Source organism: Peromyscus californicus, unplaced genomic scaffold (genome assembly GCF_007827085.1).
Source record: "Peromyscus californicus insignis strain IS unplaced genomic scaffold, ASM782708v3 Scaffold_24__1_contigs__length_46423439, whole genome shotgun sequence".
NCBI classification, from domain to species: domain Eukaryota; kingdom Metazoa; phylum Chordata; class Mammalia; order Rodentia; family Cricetidae; genus Peromyscus; species Peromyscus californicus.
In genome coordinates, this window is record NW_026294535.1 from 8,917,347 (window position 1) to 8,945,200 (window position 27,854).

The following is a 27,854-nucleotide window of genomic DNA, read 5'->3' on the forward strand; positions in this document are numbered from 1 at the left end:
TTTAGTGAATATATGATTATATGGGCCTTTATGACTATCTCTTTAATATGTACAGAGATTATAGTCAAAAAATATAATAAGGTTCTTATTTGAGAAATAAAAATTCTAAAGTACACAGATATTACAATCAATCCATGTGAGTCTATTAAATGGGTGACAGAATTTATTAAGATATAAATTGAGGAAAGACACTCAGGATTACAGAATGGAGTAGACAGCTGAAGTTGTCCTCTGATCTGACTGGGAGTGAATCCACCTTGCAGGCAGGAGCAGGGAGAAGGGGCAAGTGACCCTTCTCCAACTCCTTATCAGAGGTCATGTACAATGGTAGGAAGCACCGCCTCCTTGCCCCCCCCAACCCCATATAGCCCAAGGTCATGGGTGGAGCAAACACCACTGCACAGAGCTATCACTACTCATGGTTTAGAAAACTCATTGTAGTAAATATGTAAATTATCACACTGATACTCAGTTCTACTGCAATTCCTATCAAAAGCCAAAAAAACACATTTTGTAGATAATTTCAGCCTCAGTTGTTTAATAGGGGCAAATCTTCATTTGTATAGCAATGTAAAGGAACTAAGAAAGTTAAGATATTTCGGAAAGGTAACAATGGTGTAGGTGGCTAAGTCCACCAGTGCCAGGATTGTCTCATAGCTGCATCATTTAAGACAATAATGCATTATTAGTAAAAGGACATATGTGTTGCTCAGTGGAACAAAACAGAAACTCCAAAGAGCTCCTCTACTATGTTCAATTTCAAAGGCTCAAATGTAGCAAAAGGTTAAGTGTCCAGAGCAGGAATAACTGGACATCACAAAGCCTGACTTCAATCTCACAACTTATGTGACAATAACTCAAGCTGATGAAGGAGCTAGTACATGTAACATGTAAAGCTGTAAAATTTTTTTTGGAAAATATAGACCATCCAAAGCTTTAAGATCTAAATCTAGCAAAGTCTTATAGTTGACACCAAAGACATGACCCCTAGAAAGAAATATTGATCTGTATGCTTCATCAAAATGAAAACCTCTTGCCCTGTGGGAAATACTGTTATCAAGACTGAAGGACAGGCTACTTATCTGGAAAAGAACCAATGTCTAGAATATATAAAAAACCCTTAAAACAAAGCAAAAATTGTAATATACCCCCCCAAATTAAGGGGCCTTTTACTGTAGCGAATATACAGATGAGAAGCACAGGAGATGTCCAGCATCATTATTCATTAGGGTAATGCAAACTAAAGCTTCTGTGAGACACCATCACAGCCAATAAAATGCTAGATAAACTCCCATGTTGCTGTTAAAAGGAAAGATGGGAACATCATTCTGGGGAAAAAAAAAGTTTGGTATTTTCGTAAAACATGTAACCACTCTACAACCCAGAATGTGTGGCCTTGAGAATTTATACTAGCCAAATGAAAATACTCCTACACCAAAACCTGCACATGAAATGTATGTGGTGTCATCATTAACTAACAGCTGGACCTGGAACAACCCAGTCACCACACCGTTGTGAAGAGTTAACCATGTATAGCCCGAATATTACCCAGCAAATAAAGGCGCTAGCTATGGAAATACACAAGAGCTTGGACCAGTCTCAACTGAGAAGAGCCTATTCCCACAGGCTGCACACTGGATGGGACTATTTATGTAACGTTCTTGACATGATGAATCTGAAGATTATGGAACAGATTTGTGTTTCCTGGAGCTGAGGAGGAGGTGAGGCAGGAGGGAAGTGTGGCTATAAAAGGTGCAAAAGGAATCCTGGTGAAGATAGAAATCTGTGGTTTCGTGATCCCAGTTGTTCGGTAGAAGAGTGTGGCCAGATGCTACCGCTGGGGAAACCAGGAACAGGTCACACGAGCTCCTTTCTAATTACTTATTAGAATTACATCGGAATTTACAGTTCTTCAAAAAATATACATCTTCATTTAAATGCTAAGCTGTTATTTTTTTTATAAAGCACTGTGCACATTTATGTGTAAAAGTTCCTTTCTCCCACACAGTGATATGTACTTCCTATTTTGGTTGCTCAGAACATATCTTCTATAATCAGTTGCATAATTACCTTCCTGCTGTTCTTAAAATGAACCAAATCATTTAAAAATTTATTTTTAAAAACAAACTGGGAAATAAAACTGGCCATACTTATTTTTAATCTAGGACATTGAATTTGACATGAACATCCCTGAAATATTAATGTGTGAATATTTAAAATACTTAATTAAAGTAATGTTTGCAAGATAGCTATGAGTGCTTTCCTGTGGATAGAGCTGCTTTTATGAGGTGAACTCCTCAAAATGCTTTCTTCTTCCTCAATATCTACACTGAATCCGGAACTACCTAACACTTTTACTGACTGAAACTAAAGTCTAAAACTTAATCTTTCATGTATGTATTGCACTTCCAGTGCAAGCTCATAAAAAAAAACACATTCTTTCTTCTTAAAACTTTATGCTCATGATTATGTATGTTAAATATAAGGGGATATGCTAGTAGTTTTATAATTTTTAATAAAAGATGAGAATATATGTTAATCCATAGCTAACTGTCTCTATACAAAAATATAATAAATCAAAGAGATGAAAGCCAGAAATGAATAAAATTCTTAATTTTTTCTGCCCTACTCTTAATAATATATCTAGTGACTACAGGAATTCAATTTATAAGGGCTGAGGAGATGACTTATTGGTTAAATCACTTGCTGTGCAAGATTAAAGACTTCAGTTCAATTTTCAGAGCCCATGTAAAAGCCAAACACATTGTGTGAGTATCTGCAGTCCTGGAGCTAAGGAAATGGAAAGTGGGGACAGGCGAGTCCCTGGAAGCTTGAGGGCCAATGAGCCTACATGGTGGATAATCAAGAGAGACCCTGTGGCAAGCCAGGCAGAAGGTGAGGGCCCACACATGAGGTGGTTGCTTGACCTCCACATGCACACTATAACACACATAGAACCATATTTGTGTGCACATGCACACACACACACACACACACACACACACACACACACACACACACACACACACACACACACTGTGATAACCAGTCTTGGTTGCCAGCTTGCCTGCATTTGGAATCGACTAAACCCAAGCTTCTGGCACTCCTGTGAGGGGTTTTCTGAATCAGATTATTTGAAGCAAGGAGACCCACCCTAAATGTGGGCCACTCCCTCTGGTGGCAGCCCATATAAAAGGTCATGGAAGTTGGAAACTTTTGCTTTTTGCCTGCTTGTCCTCACTCTTGTTGGCAAGTTTATTTATCCTGTCGCTGTGACTGGATTCCAACATAGACTGAAAACCAGCAGCAGCCCCAGGGGTCATCTTGGACTCCAGCACCAGATTGATCTGCAGAGGTTCAAGCCTTTTGGCTGAACAACTTTTGGATACTTGGACTTTCCACGGGAGACAGCCATTGTTGGACTACCCAGACCACAGCTTGTAAGTCACTCTAATAAATCCCCGTTTTAACACACACACACACACACACACACACACACACACACACACACACACACACACACCACCCAGCATCTAATGAGAAAATGCTATCTTATTGAAAAGAAAGATGGTTTTAGTGTTCATGCATCTTTTTCAAAGGCATTGTTGGTCTTCTTCAAACCTTTTTTCTCTGCTGTTCTCAGGATGCTCGGGAGAGGGCTGGACATGCAGTTCAGTGTAGAGCACTTGCTAGGCATGTGTGAGGCCTGTGTTTGATCCCTGGTGGAGACAGAGGCAGGGAGTTGAGGGGAGGAAGAAAGAGAGAGAGAGAGAGAGTTCACCAAGAATCCTAAGATGAGTGGACCAGTTATTTCCTTTCCTTCACCTTACATGCAATTAAAGTGGCAAAGTAATCAAAACTAAGAAAAAAAATTACAGAGGTGGTGAAAACTGCCATGTTACTGTGGGATGTTCTCAAAACCCAATATCGTTAGATTTAGACAAAAACCAAAGGGAGAAATCCACAGTCCAACAGAAGGGATAAAGGGAGGCCATCACAGGAGAAAGGAGGTTAATATTCTTAGAGTCCTGATGAAAACCTTGAGGGCATCGTTATCAAAGCCAGCTAGAAGAGGCCAGAGCAACTAAGAACATTAGCACCTTGTGTATGGGGCGATGGGTTTCATGGTTTGTCCCACAGGTACCAGTGACTGCCTAGGTGCTAAAGGAGTCTATGAAGCCCCTAAGGAGTCAATTGTATCAGGAGAGAGAAATGGTGCCTTACCCTGGCGATCAAAAACAGACACTTAAGAATGATAGACATCTACATTCTCCCCCTCAACCCCCAGGATTAATTTTTAAATTAATTTCTTAATTTTTTTAGAATTTATTCTTCTCTCATATATTGCATTCCAACTGTGGTTTCCCCTCCCCCCTCTCCCCAAATCCACTCCTCCTCCTTTCCCTTCAGAAAAGGGCAGGCCTCCCAGGGATATCAACCAAATATGGTATGTCAAGTTATAATAAAACTAGGCACATCCCCTCACATTAAGGCTGGATGAGGCAATCTAGTTGGAGGAAAAAGGGGTCCCTACAGCATGCAGAAGAGTCAGAGACAGCCCTTATTCCTACTGTTAGGAATCCCACAGGCACACTAAGCTACCCAACCACAGCATATATGCAGAGTATATCTACATATACACAGGTCAGATCTATGCAGGCTCCCTGATTGTCAGTTCAGTCTCTGTGTGACCCTATGAGCCCTGGTTGGGTGATTCTGTGGGCCATGTTCTTGTGGCGTCTTGACCCCTCTGGCTCCTGCAGTCTTTCCTTGTCCTCTTCTGCAGGATTCCCTGAGCTCCGCCTAATGTTTGGCTGTGGGTTCTCTGCTTCTTCTCCCATCAGTTGCTGGATGAAACCTCTCTGGTGATGAGTATGCTAGGCTCACATCTAGAGTCTACATAGGAAAGAAAATATGTGACATTTGTCCTTCTGAGTTGGAGTCACTTCACTGTTTTGCTCTGTGGCATCCATTTTCTTGGAGATGATATGCTTTTGTTCCTCTTTAAGGCTGAAAAAAGAACACTGTATATTCATGCCGCATTTTCTTTATCTGTGGATGCGCACCTGAGGTCAACCCATAACTTGGCTACTGGTTGTTTGTGTCTCAATTAAAATAGGTATTCAGGTATTGCTAGTATATTTTGGCTAAAGTTCCTTTGACTGTGTATCCAAAAGGACCCTTCACACTGATATTTTTGGTGGCTGCATACTTTCCCACTCAACAGTGTGTAGGGATTCCTTTTTTATACCTTTGGCAGTATTTGTAAGAATGGGCTATTTAAAAAAATACTTGGGAGGGGCATTTAAAAGTTAAAGGTGAAACATATTTCATATTTCAAATGCCTAAAATTCATTTCTTTTCTTTTTGGCCCTCTGATTTATCTCCAGAGCTTAGAACAGGGCTTAACACATAGCTGATGGTTAATTTGTTGAACAGACTGATAGAAGTAGAGTAAATAAAGTTTTTTCAGTGCTCAGACTATAAAATTAGAAGGCTCAGCAAGACCCAACATAGCCACTTATAAAGGACTTAAGGAATAAGAAAGACATAAAGCTACAGCATCATAGGGGAGTGCCCAGTTAGCAAAGGAGTAAGGATATAGATAAGGACACAAACACATAAACCCAATCTATGTTCAGAAATGTATCATATGATAAATTGACATTTCACATTAGTGCAGAAGTCAGGATACTGGTATATCAGGCTGTCATTTAGGGAAAATATTTGTAATTAAATCCCACTTACCACATCCTATATACTCAGAATGTGCCAGGTTGATGAAAGCCCTCAAAACAATTACTCTGGCTGTTCACTTTTTACCATTTAACCTTTTTCAAAAAGGCACCTATGAAAACACCTCATTGTATTGAGACACTGTGCCAGTGGGTAGGTGTCTGGAACGTTCGTCATCTTCATGGGATTCTATCAGTGTCACATTAGTGCTAATTTCCTGATACTCAGCAGTCTTCCCGGAGAACTCACTCTGAACCGTGGCTTCACCTGGCTAATTTATTTAATATTACCATTGACTTTTGCTGGTGCCACTTTTTATACTGACACTGGTGTGTCCCTCTAGATCTGCTTGACATTTGGTGAGGATGGTGTCTTAAACCCCTTATAATCAAATTAATCAATTTCAGATGATTTAGAATCCACTTAAATGTAAGTAAGAGGCTTTTTCAAATGCCCATTAGTTTAAATAATTTGAAGATAATAGAGGAAACATAAAATGGACTTTTGAAGCATTGGGAAAGTTTGGAAGGAAGTATCACATTCTCTAGTCAGGGATTCTTTCTCATTTTAGTCATAAGTGGATCCCATTCTTGTGGTCTACCATAATGGCATGCCCTTCTAAATGTTGTATCAGAATATATTTCACATGCTGTGAGAGGCTCCATGCTTAAGGGACCAAGACATAGAGTGACAGATAAAATCACCCGGTAATGAGAGACCATGGAAAATGGTTTTTTTTTTTTTTTTGGAGCGAGGGGTGGGATGGGGTGGGCACAAGGAGTCTACTTTTTCCTGTTGTGCTTTCTCCAACAATGCCAACACAGCAAATCCAACGTCTCCACAGTCATCCCAGTGTTTTCTATTTTATCTGCTCAGAGACATTCTTTTAAATAACTCTTTTGCAGGGGCCACAGACTTTCTCTGTAAAAGACAAGAAAGTAAAATAAAGTAAGATAATGTAGCCTTTGTGGTCCTACGGTCTCTGTGGCAACCACTCACTCTGCTATTGTAACAGAAAACAGCCATGGGCCGTACACTAATGATCGGACATGGCCACGTTCAATAAAGCTGTTTGTGCTTTGTGACAGTTTTCACGTCAGCAAAAACTTCTGTGAGTTTTTTTCAACTATTAAAAAGGTGAAAAACAGTTTTAGCTCCTAGGCGTTAAAATATCAGCAGGCTGAACTTGGCCCCTGAGCTGTCGTATTGTGAGTCTTATAAGTAAATACATGTTTGAAAAACAGGAGGTGTGGGTGCCAGACCATCGGGAAGAGAAATGTCATACAGAAGAGGTGCCCCAGTGGACACAGTTCAGTTGATACATGGACACTTGGCAGGTTCCATGTGTAATTTCACTGAACTCGCAAAAACTTTTCCTTTTACCTAGAAGCTTAGCAGCATTCCATTTGTGTAGTTAAGAAATTAGAACAGACTCCTATTAAAATTTAAGTCCATATTCTCAGTCACCAATTTTATTATCACTACAGTCTCTATTGTTTATTCTCATTGCTGTAATTTCAGTTTCCATAGAAATATTCTTTTCACTACAAGAGCTTCGGTCCTCTGCATTTTGAGGCACTGTTCATGTGTCCCTAGATTTCTTCTAAGTATAATCTTAAATGAATCGTTCGTTCTCTCTCAGCCATTGCATTGCGGAGTAGTTAAGGTAAGGGATGCTTATCTGGCAGAATCTCCCAGGATACCCTTGATCTAGCATGAAGGGGATTTGCTTTCAATTTTCATAAAACCCAGTGAGAGTTGCGTCACCTTCCTTCATGTTGCAAATATATTGTCTGGACACTAGGGTAGAGAAAGCTTACTTCTATCAATTGGCAGTTGCTCACATAGTCCATAAGACTCAAACCACATAGGTGAAGAGGTGCGTTTTTAACGTGGCTATGGTTGTATTGCACACTAAAGCAGTGCGTGTCTGAAATGTTTATTTGAATGTGGGTTGCCAAGTGTTTTCTCCAAAGGGTCAGGAAGCAAATATTTAAGTATTATTGGTAGTATAATTATTCAGTGCCCCCAATGTGACATGACATCGGTCATGAACAATAAGTAAATGAATGGAATGGTGTCTCAGAAACAGGAAGACAGCCCAATTTGGACCATAGGTCATGATGCCATTGTGAGCTGACTCCAATCTCAAAGCATTACTAACAAATAATCTTCATGTTCATTGCTTCCCCTGCTCAGGAAGCTTTGGGCAATCACTACCTCTTCCTTGTGTCTTATGTCATCTAATAATATGGTCCATAGTCAGTTCAGAGAATGTAGGTGAGACTGAGGTCAGATGGTCTCTGCTCAGTGGTTTCCCTTCAGAGTTTCTTTCACTCTGTCTTCTAGTCTCAATATTCTTCCTCTGGGGCTACGTTTTCAGAGTGAGATCATAGTTCTTGGCTCAAATAAACAACAAGAGGTATCATATAGATTTGTATGAGTATGAATATGTCTTGAGTAGTCTGCCTTGGTTAACTCAGGCGTACAAGTATGCATCGCATGTACTTCTAGTGTAGATGGTTAAATATTTGTCTTTCCCACAGAATGACTTGTCTGCAGACATTCACCCAACTGAGAAATCTGTCACTGGAGGCTTTCAATCCAAAATCAACTGTCACAACCTATCATATGCCAAATCCTAAAAAGTTAACTCCATTACAGTTTTCTGAAAACACACTGTCCCCAATCCCATCACCACCATTTTTATACTATATGAGCCTTTGATGTCCTGGTTGGAATTGCCCAGCTCCAATCATTGTTTAAGTACTAAAACAAGTTTACTAAAATAATATAATCCCAAATCACTCTTCTTTGTCAGTGTAGTTCCTTAAAATATTTTCATAAAAACCAAAATCCTTTGTGTGGCAATGTGAGTCCTTTATGTCTGGACATCTAGAGTTTCCACTATTTCATTTCTTGAATACAACATGACTTTCATATACTTTGTATCACAGTCAGCGTGAACCTTGCCGAGCTTTGACCTTGCTTTCTCTCCATCTTTGTGTGTGTGCATGTCCATGTGCATGTGTTGTGTGCCTATGTGTCTTCGAACTCTGCTTCCTCAAGTTTCCACTCAGCTGAGTCAGCTGGCCAGATGCTTTTTTCGGACCCTCCCTATGATAGAAATCCACCAGTGGATTCCCTGACTTTTGTGTTCCCTTCCTGAAGCTCCTTTATATACTGTACTGCCTCTTAGCCCATGCATCATTTCTCCTCCCACCGAAGAGCTATAATGTCACTTTTTTATTGCTATTACAATACTTGCCCTGGTGTCTGCAATTAAGTGTACACTCAGCAATATTTGTAGGATGAATTAATGCAGCAAAATTAGCCTATTTATCTTCATAATTACATAACAACTTGTGTTTTAATGCAATTAGAATTGTGGGCAGCCGAGGTTTAGAAACATACATTTAAGAAACATTTAGATGGAGATCATATACATCAGCAGTCTTGACCTTTAGAAGGCTCATGGGAAGGAACATTAGTGAGAAAGCAGTCCATTGCCTGTATATAAAGAGAAAAAAAACCCACAATACAAAACACAATACACAGTCTTGACTGATGGACATATCTGTTTCTATTAGTGCCTCTGTAATAGCTTGTGCCTCCTTAATGGCTGCCACAGAGCACAGTGGAAAGGACATTGAATGTGAAACAGAGATTCAGTAGCCCCAAGGGCAGACATTTCATGAGAAACCAAGCCTGACATTAAATCCTCATCTTTCATACTTCAAAAGCAACTGAATCTTGTGTGGGTACTAATCTGAATTCTGTTCCTGAGTTGTGTCATAATAATAAATGACTTGCATGCTCCCATACAACAATATTGCGCCTCTCAAGCTTTTTTAAAAATAACAAAATTATGAAAGACTAAAGTGTATTGTGATCACTTCATGCCCTCTATATATGTTTAGACATCTACTTTAAAAATAACATGTGGTGATGTAGAAGGGACACAGTATTTGAGTTTCTATAAGATAGTGATCCAAACATTTTGGAGAAATGAAAGCATGACTAAACCAAAGGTTATTGTACTATGAAGAAAGTGAATGGATGATAAACTTTATTGCATAAAAGTTGCATTTACTCTCCTATTATTTATTACAGGAAAGTATATTTCACTTATATAAATATGAATAGTAAAAAGTAAAACTTGTATTGGGTTTTGGAAAATGTACATAGATCTGAGGGCCAAAGGAGTATACTTTTTTTTAAGTACAATGCACTAAGCTCTAGTGGGCAGGAAGAATGGGAAAATGATTAATACTGTTGTAGAAAAAAAAACCCAGAAGGCTCCTATAGGGAGTAATCCGTGACCGATGGAGAGCATAGATTATATCTGCAATTGCTCCATGATTTTAACTTTTATGTTTAAATTGACTTTTCTTGCTATTTGGGGATTAATTAAAATCCTTAAGAAAGAAAATCAAAGTTCACTACAAATACCAAGTAGATTCTTAGATCCTAGAAAATGTCCCATATAACTTTACTTAATTCTCATGATTTAATTCCAGCATATGGTACTTGGGGATAATATCTAATGTCACCAATTCCTTGGACTATATAAAGAATCAAAAAATGGAACTGCCTTAATTATACTTCAACATTGAAGGGAACTTTTGATATTAGACTCTGTATCCTCAGGGTCTAGTGAATGACAGATATTTAATGACTGTTAGTGGAAGGAGAGGTGACTTAGAGTTGTAACTTTCAAAATTGATTATTAAAAACAATGCTCTGTATTTGATTTTTGTGATCTTCTGTGGAAATCAAATGGCCTGAAGTAGTATATCAACTGTGCCATAGCAGTTTTATATACAACTTTTCACTGTCATCAACTGATTGGTGTTTCTTTGTACTGTTGTGTGCTGGCTAGTTTTATGTCAACTAGACACAAACTAGGGTCCTCAGAGAGGAGGGAGACTCGATTGAGAAAACTCCCCCATAAGATTGGGTTGTAGACAAGTCTGTAGGGCGTTTTCTTAGTTAGTAATTGATGAGAGAGGGCCCAGCCCATGGTGGGTGGGCCCATCCCTGGGCTGGTGCACCTGGGTCCTATAAGAAAGCAGACTGAGCAAGCCAGTAAGCAGCACCCCTCTATGTCCTCTGCATCAGCTCCTGCCTCCAGGTTCCTGCCCTGCTTGAGTTCCTGCCCTCACTGCATTTGTTGGTAAGCCATTACATGGATGTGTGAATGAAATACACTTTTTCTTCCTCGAGTTACTCAGACAGTGAGGGAGGCTTAAAGGCAAGTATGATTGTATTAATATTCTTGTCATCTTGCTTATTTTAGCCCAAACAACGAACATCTATTGTGTCTTCCCTGGATTTCCAACGAATGAATCATAACCAAGAATACTTTGAAATCAGCACATCTACGGGGTGCACCAGCTTTACGTCTAGCCCTCCAGTTAGCCCACCCACCTCTTCTGTGGGAACCACAGAAGTCAAGAACGAGGGAGCTGAACACACAGGTAAAACAGTTCCTTTTATACAGGTATGCTTTTGAGCTTCAACAGAGTCTTTATGAGCTCTGGTGACAAAGAGCAATCTTCTTACAAACTTTATTTCTGGTTCACATCATATGAGCAGCAGTATAGGGTATTGATATTTTTATCATGGCATGGGCATAATATTGTTTTTAATGCATTAGAGGTCTTTTCAAGTGTTTACATTAGTATAACAATTTAATAATATTATGGTTGTAAAACAACCGAGGGCCTAGAAATGCTTTTTTTCTTCTATTTCCATTCATGGCTCTCCCACAGTTTCATCAGCTAATCAACACATGGACCTGTTGATAGCTGTTTTGAGACTGGAGAACCCGTATCAAGGATATCTGGTAAGACTGAGTTGGACACTGTTGCTGAAATAGATGTCACCTGTTTAGACCCAAGTGAACTTGGAAAGGAGGGGTAGAAGGAGAAGTAGTACCACCCACCAGGGAAAGCATTCTGGTTCTATCCAATCAGATTCGTGGTATTTATATCCTTTGGAGAAGAATGAGCTTAGCTAACTGGTAAGGCTGAGGAACATCCAGGACTAGGACCCGAACAGTGTCTTCCTCTTCTGTCTATGTCACAGCAAACATACTATTCATTTGCTTTCGTCCAAAGAGTTTAAACTTGGGAGGTATTATTAACATTCATTTTAGAATCCTATAGTATAGCTGTCAGTATAGGTGTTCCATTAGTTTGAACATATATCTGTTCAAACTATCTGCACATAGATATATGCATATATATGTACATGTTTAAGTCTTTTAACTGACACTCCTATTAAAAGCACCAGCATAAACATTCTAAAAAATATACAGCCAAAGAATTATTTTCTCTGTGATAAGATTTTATATATATATATAAGATGTGATAATTATTTTCAAGTGATAAGACTCTGGAGACATCATAATCCAACCTTTCATGGCAGCCAGAGAGATATTTATAAAATGGAAATCAAAGCACACCATTGCTGTGTTTAAAATGTGCCAGAGGATTCTGGTCCTTGCCATGGCCAATGGAGCCAGCTGTCATCTGGTTCCCAACTCTCTCTTGAATTTGACCTTCAACATGCTCACCCAGGCCTTCTTTGCTGGGCATCGGGCTCAGGGACTTTGGCATTCTGGTTCCTTCCACCTGCAGACTCTGTCTTCTAATGTTGATGATTTGGAGTATATTTAGGTTTTGACTTGGACACACTTCTTCATGTAAGCTTCAGATTGTACTATCTTGAGTAGAAGTTCTCACTGTGATGGGAATCATGGTAAGAAAGAAGCAAAAAACGAAAACAGTTCCAATAATAATAAAAAGCAAATACTTGGTGCTCTGTCAGACAGTGTTTTGGGTATTTTCCTTATGTCAACTCCTCATGACCTTTTGGTGGGCATACGGGTTGAGTAGTAGTATCTACAGTGAAGGAAATTCAGACACAAAGAACAACCACCCATCCAAACCTGGCATTCAAACGTGGTGCCAGCGTCCCTGTTCCCAACCACTTTTCTCCATTGCTACATTCACTTTGGTGATATTTGGGGAGCCCAGGCTAGCCTCACACTCGTGGTCCTACCTTAGCTCCCTATGTGCTGGGATTATGGGTGTGTAGCACCACACCTGACTTACTCTAGTCACTTCTATCAGATCTTCTCTTTCCTTTCTTCTATGATCTTATCTGTATGTAAGATGATGCTGATGACCTTTTGCCTTAGCTACTGTCTTCTCCCTTCTTTCTAGAATGCACAGTGCAGGAGATGGGTCTGGTCCATGGTAAGCCCTGAAGTCAGGCTGCCGAAATTGATTGCTAATTATGAGACAAGCTCAGCTTTCGGTGCTACAGCTTTTCTTCTCTATAAAGAACAGGGAACTAATTAGATTTCCTTAGCCAATACTGTAACATGCTTATAAAGCAGCGATTAACATAATACCCTATCAAGTGCTGAGTTAGTGCTCAATAAATAGTAGTAACTGTTCATCATAGTAGCAGGAAGTATGATAGTCTCATACCTCTCTCTTTTCTACTCAGACCTCACATTCATTTAACTGACTATATACTGTTTTCTGTATAACAGAACAATTTATAGGATGAGAAAGTGGGATATGCCTTCTACAGAGAAATGGCATGTGAACTCTGAAAAGGACTCTGGGTGTATATAATTATTATTTAACCAGAACTTACTTGATACTCAGTTCCAGATTTTAAGGCCCCCAGTGGGAGGTGTGGCAAATATTGCTGTACTTGCCTTACGGAAAATCTTTACCAGCTTTATTTTATTTCAAGGACAATTTTTTTTTAAGGATTCAAATTTTTCAATTATCTTTTGAGGTTGGTCAAGATTTTGCTTGTTTGTTTGTTTGTTTTTTTTCATTAAAAACCAGAGTTGTGGGTATAGAATCTAAGCCTTGATCCCCAAGGAGAGAGGGTGAGAACTCCCATTCACTACATCACCCAAAATGTGCAGAGCAATTGTAGCCTTAGGATGCTTTCTGGTTTGACCTTCAGCTGAGCTGAAACATAACCTTTAGTTGTTGAAAGGGTTCCAGTAGCATTGCTGTGACTGTATAATGCAATACTCACCTCCATGGTTCACTGCAGTACTCACCTCCATGGTTCAATACAGTACTAACCTCCACGGCTCACCACAGTACTCACTCACCTCCACGGCTCGCCACAGTACTCACCTCCACGGCTCGCCACAGTACTCACCTCCATGGTTCACTACAGTACTCACCTCCACGGCTCGCCACAGTACTACTCACCTCCACGGCTCGCCACAGTACTCACCTCCATGGTTCACTACAGTACTCACCTCCACGGCTCGCCACAGTACTCACCTCCATGGTTCGCTACAGTACTCACCTCCACGGCTCGCCACAGTACTCACCTCCATGGTTCGCTACAGTACTCACCTCCACGGCTTGCCACAGTACTCACCTCCACGGTTCGCTACAGTACTCACCTCCACGGCTCGCCACAGTACTCACCTCCATGGTTCGCTACAGTACTCACCTCCACGGCTCGCCACAGTACTCACCTCCACGGCTCGCCACAGTACTCACCTCCACGGTTCAATACAGTACTCACCTCCACGGCTCGCCACAGTACTCACCTCCACGGCTCGCCACAGTACTCACCTCCATGGTTCACTACAGTACTCACCTCCATGGTTCACTACAGTACTCACCTCCATGGCTCGCCACAGTACTCACCTCCACGGCTCACCACAGTACTCACCTCCACGGCTCGCCACAGTACTCACCTCCATGGTTCACTACAGTACTCACCTCCATGGTTCACCGCAGTACTCACCTCCATGGTTCACTACAGTACTCACCTCCACGGCTCACCACAAACTTTGTAGTGAACTAGTACTTCATAATAATGTGGAAAGACAATGTCGATTTGCTTTAAAATTAAAAAGTGAAACTTGAAAAAATTTAAGATAGATTTTTTTTTTTTTGGTCTGGTTGAGAAAGTAGTTTATTACCTTCTAGATACACTTTGGACTTAAGAACCTTCCCCTGCAGACATTCTCAAGTGTCATGTATAGTGTGTTCCATCCTGGATTTGCTCAGTATTTTCTATCAAAGCTCTTTTCCATCTTCAGTTTGCTCTTTTGAAAAGGGAAAATAAGATTGTTTCCTGGAGTATCTGTGTTGATATGTGGGTTAATACATTTTGGAAACTATGGAAACTAATAGTCTTTAATATTTTCAGTTTTTATCTTTCCTTTTAATATTATTACTTGAAATCTACAATTTTTTTAAATGCAGAGGAGTCTTTTGTAGCTTTCTCTTGACTTTGAAATATAATTTAATTAACTGTACATGTACAGTTCATTTTATAAATGATTGTACAAAACATTAATCTTGACAAAAATGACATTTAATAGAACAAGAGCTAATGTTGCTTTATCTTGGGCACAGTGGCTGTGCCTTAATCTACTGTTATTTCACTAACGATTGCACCTCTGCAGTTACTGGCCTGCTTCTCTGGAAGCAACCTGGCTGCTCAGGCTGCAGCCTGGCAGGAATTCTCTTCCCGCAGGCACTGGCCCTGCTGCCGCCATGAAAGGTAGCTTTGACTAAATCTCTATCATTCTGTTTATATATAAGACTCGAGATTTAAAGGTTGGGGTAGTTCAGAGAGGCTGAGTAGCAACTAGTTAACCCTCTCTCCTTACCAGCATCTCCCCAAAGGGACCGTCTTTCCCCTCAGCAAAAACAGAAAAAGCCATGCAACTCAAAACCCCGCCCCATTACTTCTGGGGCATCTCTCTACCTCTTCCAGATGCTTTTGGATGCTCTATGATTACTTTCTGTCAACTAGTTGCTAACTCAGCCTCCTGACCCAAGGTTAATTTTATTTAATTAAAGCAAATGCTAATTTGGGGTTCACACCGTAATTGAATATCCCCCAACAAGCTAATATACCTCTAAAGGCTGACTCCAAAACTCTAGGTGAACCAACGGATTGATTTTGAGAGACAACCATTTCAAAGCATCCTGGACTGTGATTAAAGCTTCAATTTAGAAATCATCAAACAAGGCTGAAAAAGAGAAAAGCTTTGGTGGAACATGTGGGAATCTTAGGGACAAAATTGCATTTAACTAGAAAGACTGGTGTTAATGTGCAGAAAGTGGACTTGAGGTGAGCATGGCTGAGGGGAGAAGTTGGCATCAGTGAAGTGCAGCTACCAATGAATGAATGATACATGCAGAAATGGAAAGAACAAACCTGGGCGGGGGGTAATTGACTGATGTGCAAAGGTGAAGGATGAGTTCAAAAAAGGAGTCACATTTTCTAGCTTTAGCAGATGAGCCAAATGCAGATGCATTTCTTGAAGTGGGGATGCCTGTGGGTAAGAAGGTAGACTTAGGTCATTTAAAGCTCAATAGGCCATTTCCTTTAGAGACTTCCTTACTGGGAGTGAAGAGTCACCTGATCTACTATCTGTCCTATGAGGATTCCTCTGTACTGAGAATGGACCATGAAATCGAATAGAAGGACAGTGCAACATTGAATAAGGAAAATGGGGACCAAAAGCTGAGACCAAAGCTAAAGCGGGGGGCAGAGGGAAACAGAAGCCCATGTTGCTAAGGTAAATACAACAGGAGGTCATGGCGAAGTCAATGTGGCCTTGTGAGAAAAAGAAGAAATAAGGATGCCGCTAAGTTGTCTGGAACATCTCTAAGAATAGATTTGCCCTCTTCTGCTGTCTAAGAATCTGGGAAGGAGTAGATTTGCTGAGCAAGTTGAATGTCAAGAGTTAATTTTACTCTAGCTGTCTATTAGATTTTTGGAAGGATATGCTGAGTAGGCAGCTGAAGGTCCAAGGTAAAGATGGAAATGTGACCATCATCATATACACCAGTGATTCTCAACCTTCCTAACACTGTGACCCTTTAATACAGTTCTTCATGTTGTGGTGATCCCCAACCATAACACTATTTCTGTTGCTACTTCATAACTGTAATTTTGCTACTGTTATGAATCATAATGTAAATATCTGATATGCAGGATATCTGATATGGAACCCTGTGAATGGGTTGTTCCACCCCCAAAGGGGTTGAGACCCACATGTTGAGAACAATGGATATGGATGATGTGGAGTGTGTGTAGGTAAGGAGGACCAAAACCGAACAGCGTGGAGGATGGGACAAAAGGCAGCACCAACAAAGGGGACAGCGAGGAGCCACCATCCTTGGCCAGGGGAGTGCCTAGTGGGCATTGTATTCTGGAGTCAGGTGAAATGAGATATGAAAAAGGAAAGAATGAGGGGCCGTGGAGATGACACAGTCAATCAAGTTCCTTCTTCAGGAGCATGAGGATCCACATATGGATCCCCAGCACACACCTGAAACCTGGGCGCGGTCATGAACATCTGTAACCACAGTGCTGGGGCAGGGAGCAGAGACAGGCAGACCCCTGGAGCTTGGCCAGTCGGTCTCAACTGGAGAACAATGCTCTCCACGGAAGAATCTGATAAAATAAGGTGGAAGGTGATAGGAGAAGACATGTGGCATCGCCTCTGCTCTACATGTGTGCACATCACACACGCACGGGTGCGCATGTACAGAGAGAGAGAGAGAGAGAGAGAGAGAGAGAGAGAGAGAGAGAGAGAGAGAGAGAAAGAGAAAGAGAAAGAGAAAGAGAAAGAGAAAGAGAGAATACAAAAAGAAGGAGGAGGAGGAGAAGAAACAAGGAGCAATTGGCTAGTTGGCTCCGTTAAACATAGCTCCTACATGGACTAGGAAGAGGGCTAGTTACTCATGGATTTAACAGTGTACAAGTCACTGACGACCTTGATAAGACCAACTTGATTAGAACTAATGGGCAAAACATCAACATAATGTGTCAGGGGAAAACCAAAGGCAAGGACTTAAAGAGAGCAAGTATGGACCATCGTTAGTCTTTACAGGAAATTTTTTCCAAAGCAATTTTTAAGTTCTGCTGAAGAAGAAAAAAACAGGGAGGGGTTTTGTGAAGAAGTGGGAAGACTGATTTTAGACAGGAGTGTGTTGCCAACAGGAAAGGTATTTGGGGTGTGGGTAAAAATGCCAGCAAGGGCATCCATACAGCAGTCTACAGAAACTCTGATAGTTAGTTTGTGTTTTCTCCCTTAAGCAGAAAGCAGTAGCCCCAACTGGGAAGAGAGACAAGGTATGACCCTTGAGAAGAGCTGAAAGAGGTACTTAGGAGAAAACAGGCGTGGAGTGACCCCCTCACCAAAGTAACCGTCTAAGTGATGCAGCGCTCACAGACCACACACAAGATTAGCCAGTGCAGCTCTGGGTTTTTCTCCAGCCTGAGTCAGCTGGAGGACATAAGTGCAGCAGACTTACAGGCTGAATTTTAAACAGGTTGTGGGTTTTCTATGGGTATACCGAAGTGATCGAAGAGCCAGAAAATCGGAATGAAAGAAAGAGAGTAAATGTGGTACAGAATTTATGTGGAGAAGGGAGAGAAAGAACAAAGAGATGAGTAACAATAAAATCCAACAGGGCCATGAGGACCGAAGCTTCCAGAGGACAAAGACTCCAATGGTCAAGACTGAAGACGAGCTGGAATGAAAGGGGGGGCGGTGATTCTGCAGCGGGAATGGACATGAATCCAGGAATGATTCAATCTTGAGACCATGAGGGGTACTGGGCTTAGCCTGTACCCCTCAAATTAGTGTTTGTAGTTAGGTCAGTATAGTTTCCTGGAGGAGACACTTGGTGTGAAGGACCGTATTTAAATATACTTTAGTCTGTGTTCAAAAGAATTGACATAATCTTTATTTGCTCAATCACTAATGATATAGGTAGACTTTACCTGTGTCTACCTCTCCTATACTTTGTCCCACTCTTCCTTGAGGGTTGATAATTCTGTTCCCTGATTTCTGGAGTCTTCTTGAGATGGGGATTTCTTCCAAGTTTGCTTCCCTGAGGAGCTCTCTGCTCCTGGCCCCCATGCATCCCATGTATCTCCTTCTTATATGGAGCACTTCCCTGACCTGAGAGCTCATGTCCTTAGGTGTTTCAGTCTTGGGGGTACTCTTAGTGGCTGCCTGTTTGTGTGCCCCACCGACACTATTAGGGTTATTTTTTTTTTCTTTTTTAGTAGAAGTAGTGGTGGCATTTAAATGGTGGAATTCTGGGTCTATTTTGAAGGTGGAGATAACATATTTTTGGTGGTTGGATACAGATTATGATAAAATGACAAAGGATAAAATATATGACTCAAGGACTTTGGACCTTTTTAAACCTCTGAAAGGATGGAGTTGATTGCAGTTGGGCTGGGGAAAGCTCAATTTGGATATTTTAATCTAAACTTGGGTATCGAAAGAGTTCTGTTACATCGATAGTTGAGACAGTGGTTTGTCAGCGGGCTGAGGCAGACTGGGAGAAACCAGGTAATGATTGTATGCTCATTAAAAGCAAAGGGTAAAAAAAAAAAAAATTAAAAGCTCAAGAAACGGTGGCTTAGCCTACAGGGGAGGACTCCGAAGTTTGAGTTTCTCAGTAAGAAGGCGCTGGATAGGTGTGTTGTGGATTTGGGGAGGGGGAAGAAGAGAGCAAATCATGACAGACTCTTCTTTCTTCTAGAAAGCTAATCCAGAAAGCTCTTTCCATATAAAGCATTTCATGAATTAGCACCTTCTCCAGAGCACCTGCCAGGCATGTCAGCCGTCCTGGGTAACTAATTACCTCCAGTTCTGTTGTAATTTCAAACCATCTACCCTCTGCTGGAGGGAACTGATGGGAGAGAGGGGAAATATTTTTTTTTTTTAGGTAATGTAGAAAAGTGCTTCCTTCCAAATGGAAGGAAAAACAAAACCCAAGAGCTATTAGGTACTCAGTAGCGTAGGATGGGTTTCTGCAGAGAGGAAACACCAGAGGAGCAAAATCAGAATGAAGAGGGTGGCTTGCGCTCTCCCACCGGTTAGAGATTGCCAGGAAGGGAGGCAAAGGCCTTCCTTCTAAGTAGTTCACAGGGATGTGAAATAGACCCCCCTGCAGTCAAGACCTAGTTATTACAGCAGCTGCTGGACATGGCTTGCTGAGGGAGACTGTGGTCACAGATGTCAATAAAACCAAAGACAACTGAGATCTTTAAGTTCCAACCTAAGACTCAGCATGAGGAGACAGCAAGGAAGTAGAGTTTGTCGGGGTGATGTATAATTATGTGTTTGGGACATCCAAGAACAATCCAGTATTTTATTTTTTAGTCTTTAACAATTTTATATGTATATAAAGTACTTTGATCATCACTACCCCATTATCCTTTCTTATCACTCTTCCACCCTTGCCAAACCCTTTCTTCCTCTCTCCGTCTCTCTCTCCCCCTGTAGCGCACTATGTTTAATCATGAGCGTGGATGGTAGTCTTCACTTGAGTAAGAACAGGAGCAGTGGCCATGTCACTGAGGCAGATGATTCTCCCTCCCCCAGCAACTATTAACTGCTCCTCATGGAGAGGTGGGGCCACATGAGTATTTCTCACAGCTACCATCCCCAGTGGACTGTTGATGAGTCCAGACTGCGTCAGGTCTTGGGCAGGTGACCACTGCTGCTGTGAGTTCAGTAGGACAGCTACGTCAGATCCGGAAGACAGCATTCTACTGTGCTCCTCCTCCTCCCCATCCCCTGACCCGTTCATTCCTCCTGCATACCTCCTCTCCTGAGATGTTCTCCAAGCCTTGGAGGGGGTGAGATAGACAGATATCCTACTTAGGGCTGAGCACGCGGCAGTCATTAATTCTCATCGCTTTGACCCTTTGTGAGTCTGAATTTACGACTTCACACCGCCAGAAGCCTCCTCTCGGGTTAAGGCTGAGAAGAGCGCTGGTCTATGGGTACAAACACAAACGTCTGCGAGGTGGTTTGACTCATGTCCGTTTAGCAAAGCATGAGTTTAAACCACTATTTTAAGTAGATCAGGATTTTAGGGAATCAAAAGAAAAGTACTATATTGTCAAAAGCCACTACTAAAATCTACTCTTATCTGTTCCTAACAAAGCATGAAATGACTCACGTCTTTTTTTTGGCCAGGGGGTGGGGGTGGGGGGAGTTGTTTTGTTTTGTTTTCTCTCTGGTGTCACATGACTTTTTCCCCAGTGCCTTTGTGACAAATTACAAATCACACAGAAAGGCGGGATATGTGCTACTAGATGCTTGACAAAGAGAGGACAAGTTGTGTTTCAATAGTTTAAAATTATGAAGACATAATGGGGACACATATGTGGTGTGCATCTGCACAGGGTGTGGGACTTGTCATTTCAGGTGAAGTCTGTTGACAAAGGAGCAGTGGTTTAGCGGCTGGAGAGATGACTCAGCAGTTAAGACAAAACACTACCTTTGCAGGGGGACCAAGTTTCCTTTCCAGCACCCATGTCAGGTGACTCACACCCACCTGTAACTCTGCCTCCAGAGGATCTGATGCCCTCCTCTGACTTCCGGGGACACTGCACTTAATTAAACCCATACACAACCATATGTATATACATATAATTTAAAATGAAGAAATTAAAAATAAAAATGTAAGGACTATTTAATGGTTTAGCTGAAAAATAGGAAGTAAATTCACTTACTAGTGTGTCCCGTCATGTGAGAGACTGGGGTGCGGTGAGAGTTTCTAAGAGGATGATTACTTCATTCCAGAGAGGAGTGGGGGACCCGGGAGACAAGCAACAAGAAAATGACTAGATTAAGGTGAAGAGGAAGATGATCCTTCAGCGAAGGAACAGAGCAGTTTAAGATGTCTCTGGGGTTGAAGTTGCGCTGACAGAACACGTCAGAGAGAGAAGGTATCAGGGCCACTGCGGGAGTAGATGCAAGATTCTCCCTGGAGACTAACCCAAGAGAGCAAAGACATGCCTGTGGAGAGTGGAGACCGTTTGAATTTGATTTCTGTTTAAACTTCTAACGAATGGCTAGTGTGTGGGGCCTGGGGGCAGCGTAAAACAACCGTTATGACTGATTCACTGACTATGTCTGTGGCCTGCAGCAGACAAATGTGTGCCAATATTTATGTGAGGCCTCTTCTGGCTGAGTCTCATACCCATTGTTCAGCTTTCAAGTGGGTGGTCAAGGGGTCTCTGAGTCTCTGCCATACCTCTCATCCATCTATCCTGTCTTATGCCTCAGTTACGTTTCCTTTTGCCAAGCTGGCTACATGCCACCCCACCTGGCTTTCCCCTTGGCCTTCTGAGGTCCCCTTCAGGAAGTCATAGGAACTTCTGGGTTTCATGAATACCTAAAGGGTTCAGAAAATATATCCCCCAAGGTGATACTATTCCTTACCATGTAGAACTATCAAGTTTAACAAGATGTGACTATGCCCAGAATCTAAAGAGACTAGGAAGCCAGGCTTCTCTGTCATTGTGGCTCCCAGTTACTTGCCTGTTATCCTTGCAAAGACAGAGCTCAGCAGGAAGATCCCAGGAAACCCATGCAGCACCATGTCTCTGTCTCCCCCACCTCACGCACAACTTTCCCTTTGAAAATTTCTCAGAAACTTGGCTAGGCCCTTTCTCATCTTGGACCAGCTTCTCATGTGTCTGAACAATATTCTTCAGACCCAACTCTGTTTGTTGTAAGGTAGCAGCCTGCCTTTCAAGTCTGTTGACTTACTAAGCCACCTTGTCCTACCTGAGGACAAGTGTCCAGACTAGACTGAGAGCAGAAAGGATTTAGGTGTAACAGGATTTGCTGGTGGATATGCACTAGCTTCTACTTTGAAATTCCTTTTATGTTGAACTAGCACTACTAAATAAAAAAAATATATGAGGACAATATACATGCTTAATTGATTCACTATCACAAACGCTTAATAAATATATCCACTTTTTTATATATCACCATATTAGCATAAGTTCAAGTGGCAAGCACAACCTGGACTCAAGCCTGCAGTACAAGTATGGAGCACCCAGGCCAAGTGAGTCTAACTGGGTACCAGACTCTGAACTCTCTACTGTGACTCAGAGCAAGAAGACTGACTTGCTTGGAAGCAGGGTTGGGATTTCTTTGTGCTTGTTCCGTACCCCAGTTTGGCATGTCCTAGGATGGGAGAGCAGCAGAATATAGATGTATGTCACTCTTGGGGACAGCCAGTGTTAGAGATTCCAGCAGAAGTGAGGTAGCAGGGATTGAGGGACGCAGTTCCAGAGACGTCTTGTTGTGAAAAGTCTTCCTTTTTTTATTTTTCAAACTGATTTTTATCAACTCAATTTTCTCATGCTTTTACCCGGAGTTAATACAGGTGAGATATAACTGCTTCATTAGCTGGAATTTTCTTTGAGAATCCAATGCACCATGGCATATATCTTCTCTTTAATTACCCTGTCTACTTCGGTTTGATGAATCGTTTTTCTCTCTCATTTGATTTTCTCTGCTGAATGGTTTATATCACTTGAACTGACCTCCCCCCCGCCCCCATTATCAGATATATTTGTGGGATATGTGTGATCACAATAGCTAAATATGAGACTGTGGTAGAAAATGTGATGCTAATGTTTAAGGAAAAGGGATTGGGGCAGTCTCCTTGACTTTGAGTCCGTGCTGCTGGCTGGGAAGAAATCCCCTCCCTATCGCTGGTTGAGAAGAACTTCCACACTGCTAGGTCTTTTTCTCTGCTCACATCTGTTGCTACAGCCACCTTGTGGGAGAAATTGTCCTCCTCTGTTCTCTGTCCTTGACTGTGATGGGAAGGTGGGCTGGATGTTTACCTTGCCCTTGCTTTTCACAGGCTTTGCTTTTGTGTGATGTGCCATGGAGGTCCTAGGGCAGATCTTATTCCCGACAGTCTCCAGGTGGCTTCCTACCAGACACAGCAGCTCCTAGCTGCTTCCGCAGCTCGACTCTGGAAGGGTTAACTCTTCTGCTGGACTGGTGACATCTGTGGCAGGCAGAGTTCTAAAAGAGTACCGGACTCCTGCTTTCTGAACCATAGTCTTCCTTTGGAGTATATGCAAATTGTGATGTATGGCTAGCCAATGACAGAGGCGATGAGTGTAACTCCATTGTGTGTTTAATGACAGAGTTGGAGGTGGGGTGCGGATGCAGTTAAGATCTCCATCATTGACTTCAAGTTAGTCAAAGGAAGGATTATGTTAGTTTCTTTTCTCATTCCTATGACAAATGCCTGATAGAAATAACTTAAGGGAGAGAGTGAGTTGGAACCAGAAGTGAAGCTTGCCTCCAAGTGACCCACTTCCACCTGCCAACCCCTACCTCCTAAGGGTGTGTAGTCTCATAAACAGTGCCACCTGCTGGAAGCCTTGTGTTAAAACAAAACAGGAGGTGAGCTTTTAGGGAAGATAGTTCAGGCTCAACCATTAACAGGGTCTCCTTGGCAAGCCAATCATGTGACCTGGAGGCTAGTGACTGGAAACAGCAGTCTCTCTCCATGCTGCTGGCTTTGGAGAAGCAGGTCACACAATTCTATAGTTGTGAGGAAATGAAGTTGGCCACCAGCCCAAGCTCTGGAGAGGGTGAGACTGAGATTTCACCCATGCCTAGATTATAACCTAGCTAGACCTTTAACCAGAACCCAGTTAAGACTCCCGGCTCATGTAAACTGTGAGGCTAAGTGTATGTGGGTCTAGCCACTAAGCTCACTGTAACCTGTGCAGTGGTAGAAAATTAATGCAATGTCCTATGTTCTATTCATCTGGGCAGGAAGCTCTCCATCGGCCCCAGCTCTGAGGCACAGTTCAGCTCAATACCAGTCCCTTGGTCTCCATGATTGAGAGGGAAGGATTGATTCCACCTGGCATCCCCAAGGCCACTTCAGTATCATTTATGCATTTTCTATCATCCTAGTTTTCCCTTAAAATACGTTTTTGTATTAATAAGAAATAAGTTGTGAGGCTGATGCTTTAATAATGAAATACTAAGATGTAAGACAAAGGACGGGAGTCTGTATTAGGGACCACCCAGACTGAAATCCCAGCGTTATTGATGCCTCCGCTCTAGCTTCTTGTCTATTAATGTCAGCAGAGCTTTTGTTTTCTCCAGCACATATCGGATCATAATATTTTACAGCTTGAGAAATTTTTATACCTCTTCACTGTGTAAGAAGCCCTGGGTTTGATCTTCAGCACTGCCTGAAAAAAATTGAAAAACATGTGCATGCATACATACTGTATGGGAAGTCAGAAATGTGCATCATAGAAGAAGCTTTTCAGTTTTAACGGTCACTTTGAACCTGAGTGGCTCCTGCTTCTGACTCAGGAGGATTGCCTTGAGTTCATGAGGCCAGCCTTGATGATATAGTGATATCCAGGCTAGCTTGTATTACTATCTTAGACCTTGTCTCAAACAAAACAAATCAAAATTTAAAAATAAATCACTTAAAATCTTTCTGAAAACTGTTGACTTAGCAGAGGCTTATAAACTGAAGCAATATGAAAAGCTGATGCACATGAATATCTATATGATACCCCAAGAAATATGTATCTCTGGGGAAATTTTATAAAATGTGTAAGCCAGTGTTCTTTTTGAGTGGTTCATTATTTATCTGATATGGATTTATACTACTTATTTTAATAATGTGAGATCATTACAGAACTACTTTTAATATAATAGGTTATGAGTTGATTAGATATTATGTCCATTAAAATTAATAAAATTGTATCTGTCCATTTTAGAAGAAAAGAATTTTCACATGAGTATGACCAAAAATGTCTCACTGTATCCAACTCACTTTTAAAAATTTAATTCTGACTTCTGTTTACTCATATCATGCTTCCTGTTTCTATCCAAATATACAATGAACTCATAAGCATATTTTTTTCTTAGTGCTCATGGCTCCTCTATTCTGTCAATTTGGCATGTTTTCCCATCCAGTTTTTCAATCTACCTGATAGACTACAATTCTGTCAGATAATTTGACTAATGGTAGCTCTCTTATTCTATTAAAGCTGCTATATTGAAACATTGTAAACTGGATAGCTTATTATTATTTATTTTTGAGACAGGGTCTCTGTACATAGATCTGACTGTCCTGGAACTCACTCTGTAGACCAGACTGACCTTGAACTCACAGAGATCCCCCTGCCTCTGCTTCTCTAGTACTGGGATTAAAGGCATGTGTAACCACACCCAGCTGTAAACTGGATAATTTAGAGAACTGAAATTTATTTTTCTTCTGGATGTTGGGAGATGCCTATCGGGATCTCATCAGACTTGGTGGTAGCTTTGGGTTCTCAGACTGATCATTCTGTGTCCTCACGGGGTGGAAGAGACAAATGAACGGTCTTCAACCTCTCCTTTAAGGGCACAGATGCCATTCATGAGCCTTCCACCTCCATGACTTAATTGGGTTCTGTAGCTCCTATCTCCTTTGTGTGGTGTGGGATGACTCATCTCTAACAGGCTTGAGGGCCAGATACTTTCTGAGAGCCAACCTGGGTCTGCTTAAAGGTCTTCACAACAGCAGCTGAAACATGATCTGGAGATGACCTGGACCAATGAGAGGCAGCCATGTCACACCAGCAGATGCATACTGCCACAGTGTACCCTTTCCTCCACCAATTTTCATACTCTTCATGTACCTCTGGGAAATCTTACACAAACACGGTGTCCGAAATGCAATGTATCCCTAATACCTAGAATGGTAACTGTTATACAATAGATGTTAAATACTTGAATAAGTGAATGGATAGTTGCTTATTTGGAATTCTGTCACCTGCTATGAGCCTATTTTGGATGTAAAAATTGGTGGTACAGGGATGGCTATCCAAAGGAGTCTGCTGCTATGGACTTAATGCTTTGGTTTCTCCAGATGCTTATGTTGAAACCTGACCCCCAATGTGATGCTGCTTAGATCATAAAGGTGGACAGCTCATGAATCTCATCTTTACAAGGCAGGATCAGCTTTCTCCTTAACTACCATGATCTTCCTCAACCCTGGATTCTTGTTCTCATTTGTTACTTCATAAAACGCCCCAGAGAGATGCCATTTTAATGTAAATCCTTGTTATGTAATCTATTTTACAGATGAGATTACTTTTACAATGGGAAGATATTCCGTTTTCATAGACAATTATAAAATAGTTGACCCAGTCAAACCATAAAGATCACTCTAGAAAGTAATATATCTGATAATTTGTACTAATTTCTAATTTCCTTTTTTCTTTCTGTTTGGTGGACTATTGTCTTAAGGCTTAATTTTAAAAATGTATTACAGACTTTAGCCATCACTGTTTTATTATAAGGTCAAAGTACAGGGTAGGATGGCTATATTTTATTTTCTTCCCTTGAATTGACTTCTTTATTGCTTTTGTCTTTTTTGCATTGGTGTATTAAGTTGAAAATATATTGTACTGAGGCCCTGGAGCCTTGAGAAGAATCCTATCTGCTGACCAGCAGCTTGCAAGTGTTAGAGTAAACTCTCACTCAATTATACAGTTGAGCTTTCCATGGTTCTGATTTAGATCAGCTAATAGGGTATGAGGAAAGCACATAGTCTACAAAGAGTCACACTTATTCCCGAACCAAGGATATAATTTTTGTATTATACACTCTTTTGGATATCAATCAGCTCTGTTGTTTGTCTTCATTTCCTCTATTAGCACAGATATCTGTGATCCCTTTTATAAATTCATATAACCAGAAGTTGACTATATAAAGCTAATAATAGATTTCAGGTTCCTTTCTGGGAAGCACATAAGCAAACACAAAAGGAAGTGTTATTCACCAAGCAAATCTCTCTATTCCTGGTGATTACCATTTTGACAAACTGTTGTCTTAGAGGAAGGATTTAGATCATGTATCACATAACTTCACAGCAGCTTTGTGTTTCTTCTAATCTGAGTACTAAAACAGTACTTGTCTAACTTTGAAGGGAATCACTGCTCTATTTTAGTCTCTTAGCTTTGGACAGTTCCTGGTCCAATGATGTGCTGTAGACCATCAATTTGCAGCTGTGTTTTATTTTTGCTATTAGTTATACTTTTCTAGAAAGGGCAACATTATAATAAATGTGTCAAGTTCTCTAAGGAATTTGCTATTTACTAATAATACATTTGCTCCCGGAAGCTGTCAATAGAGAAAACTAATACTAGTTTTCTAACTAGTGTAGATCAAATACAAAGGGAACCTGAATTATTTTCTTATCCCTCATATTTGATCTATT

General features: G+C 41.1%; 1 protein-coding gene across 14 annotated transcripts in view; it reads left to right on the plus strand.

Moving 5' to 3' along the window:
• Window positions 1–27,854, plus strand: part of Anks1b (ankyrin repeat and sterile alpha motif domain containing 1B) — a 1,024,799-nt gene that overhangs the window by 423,723 nt on the left and 573,222 nt on the right. For all 14 annotated transcript variants that reach the window (XM_052753096.1, XM_052753098.1, XM_052753099.1 and 11 more), the window contains one exon: window positions 11,036–11,216. In XM_052753096.1, coding sequence (XP_052609056.1) covers window positions 11,036–11,216 — 181 coding nt within the window. The remainder of the gene's footprint in view (window positions 1–11,035; window positions 11,217–27,854) is intronic.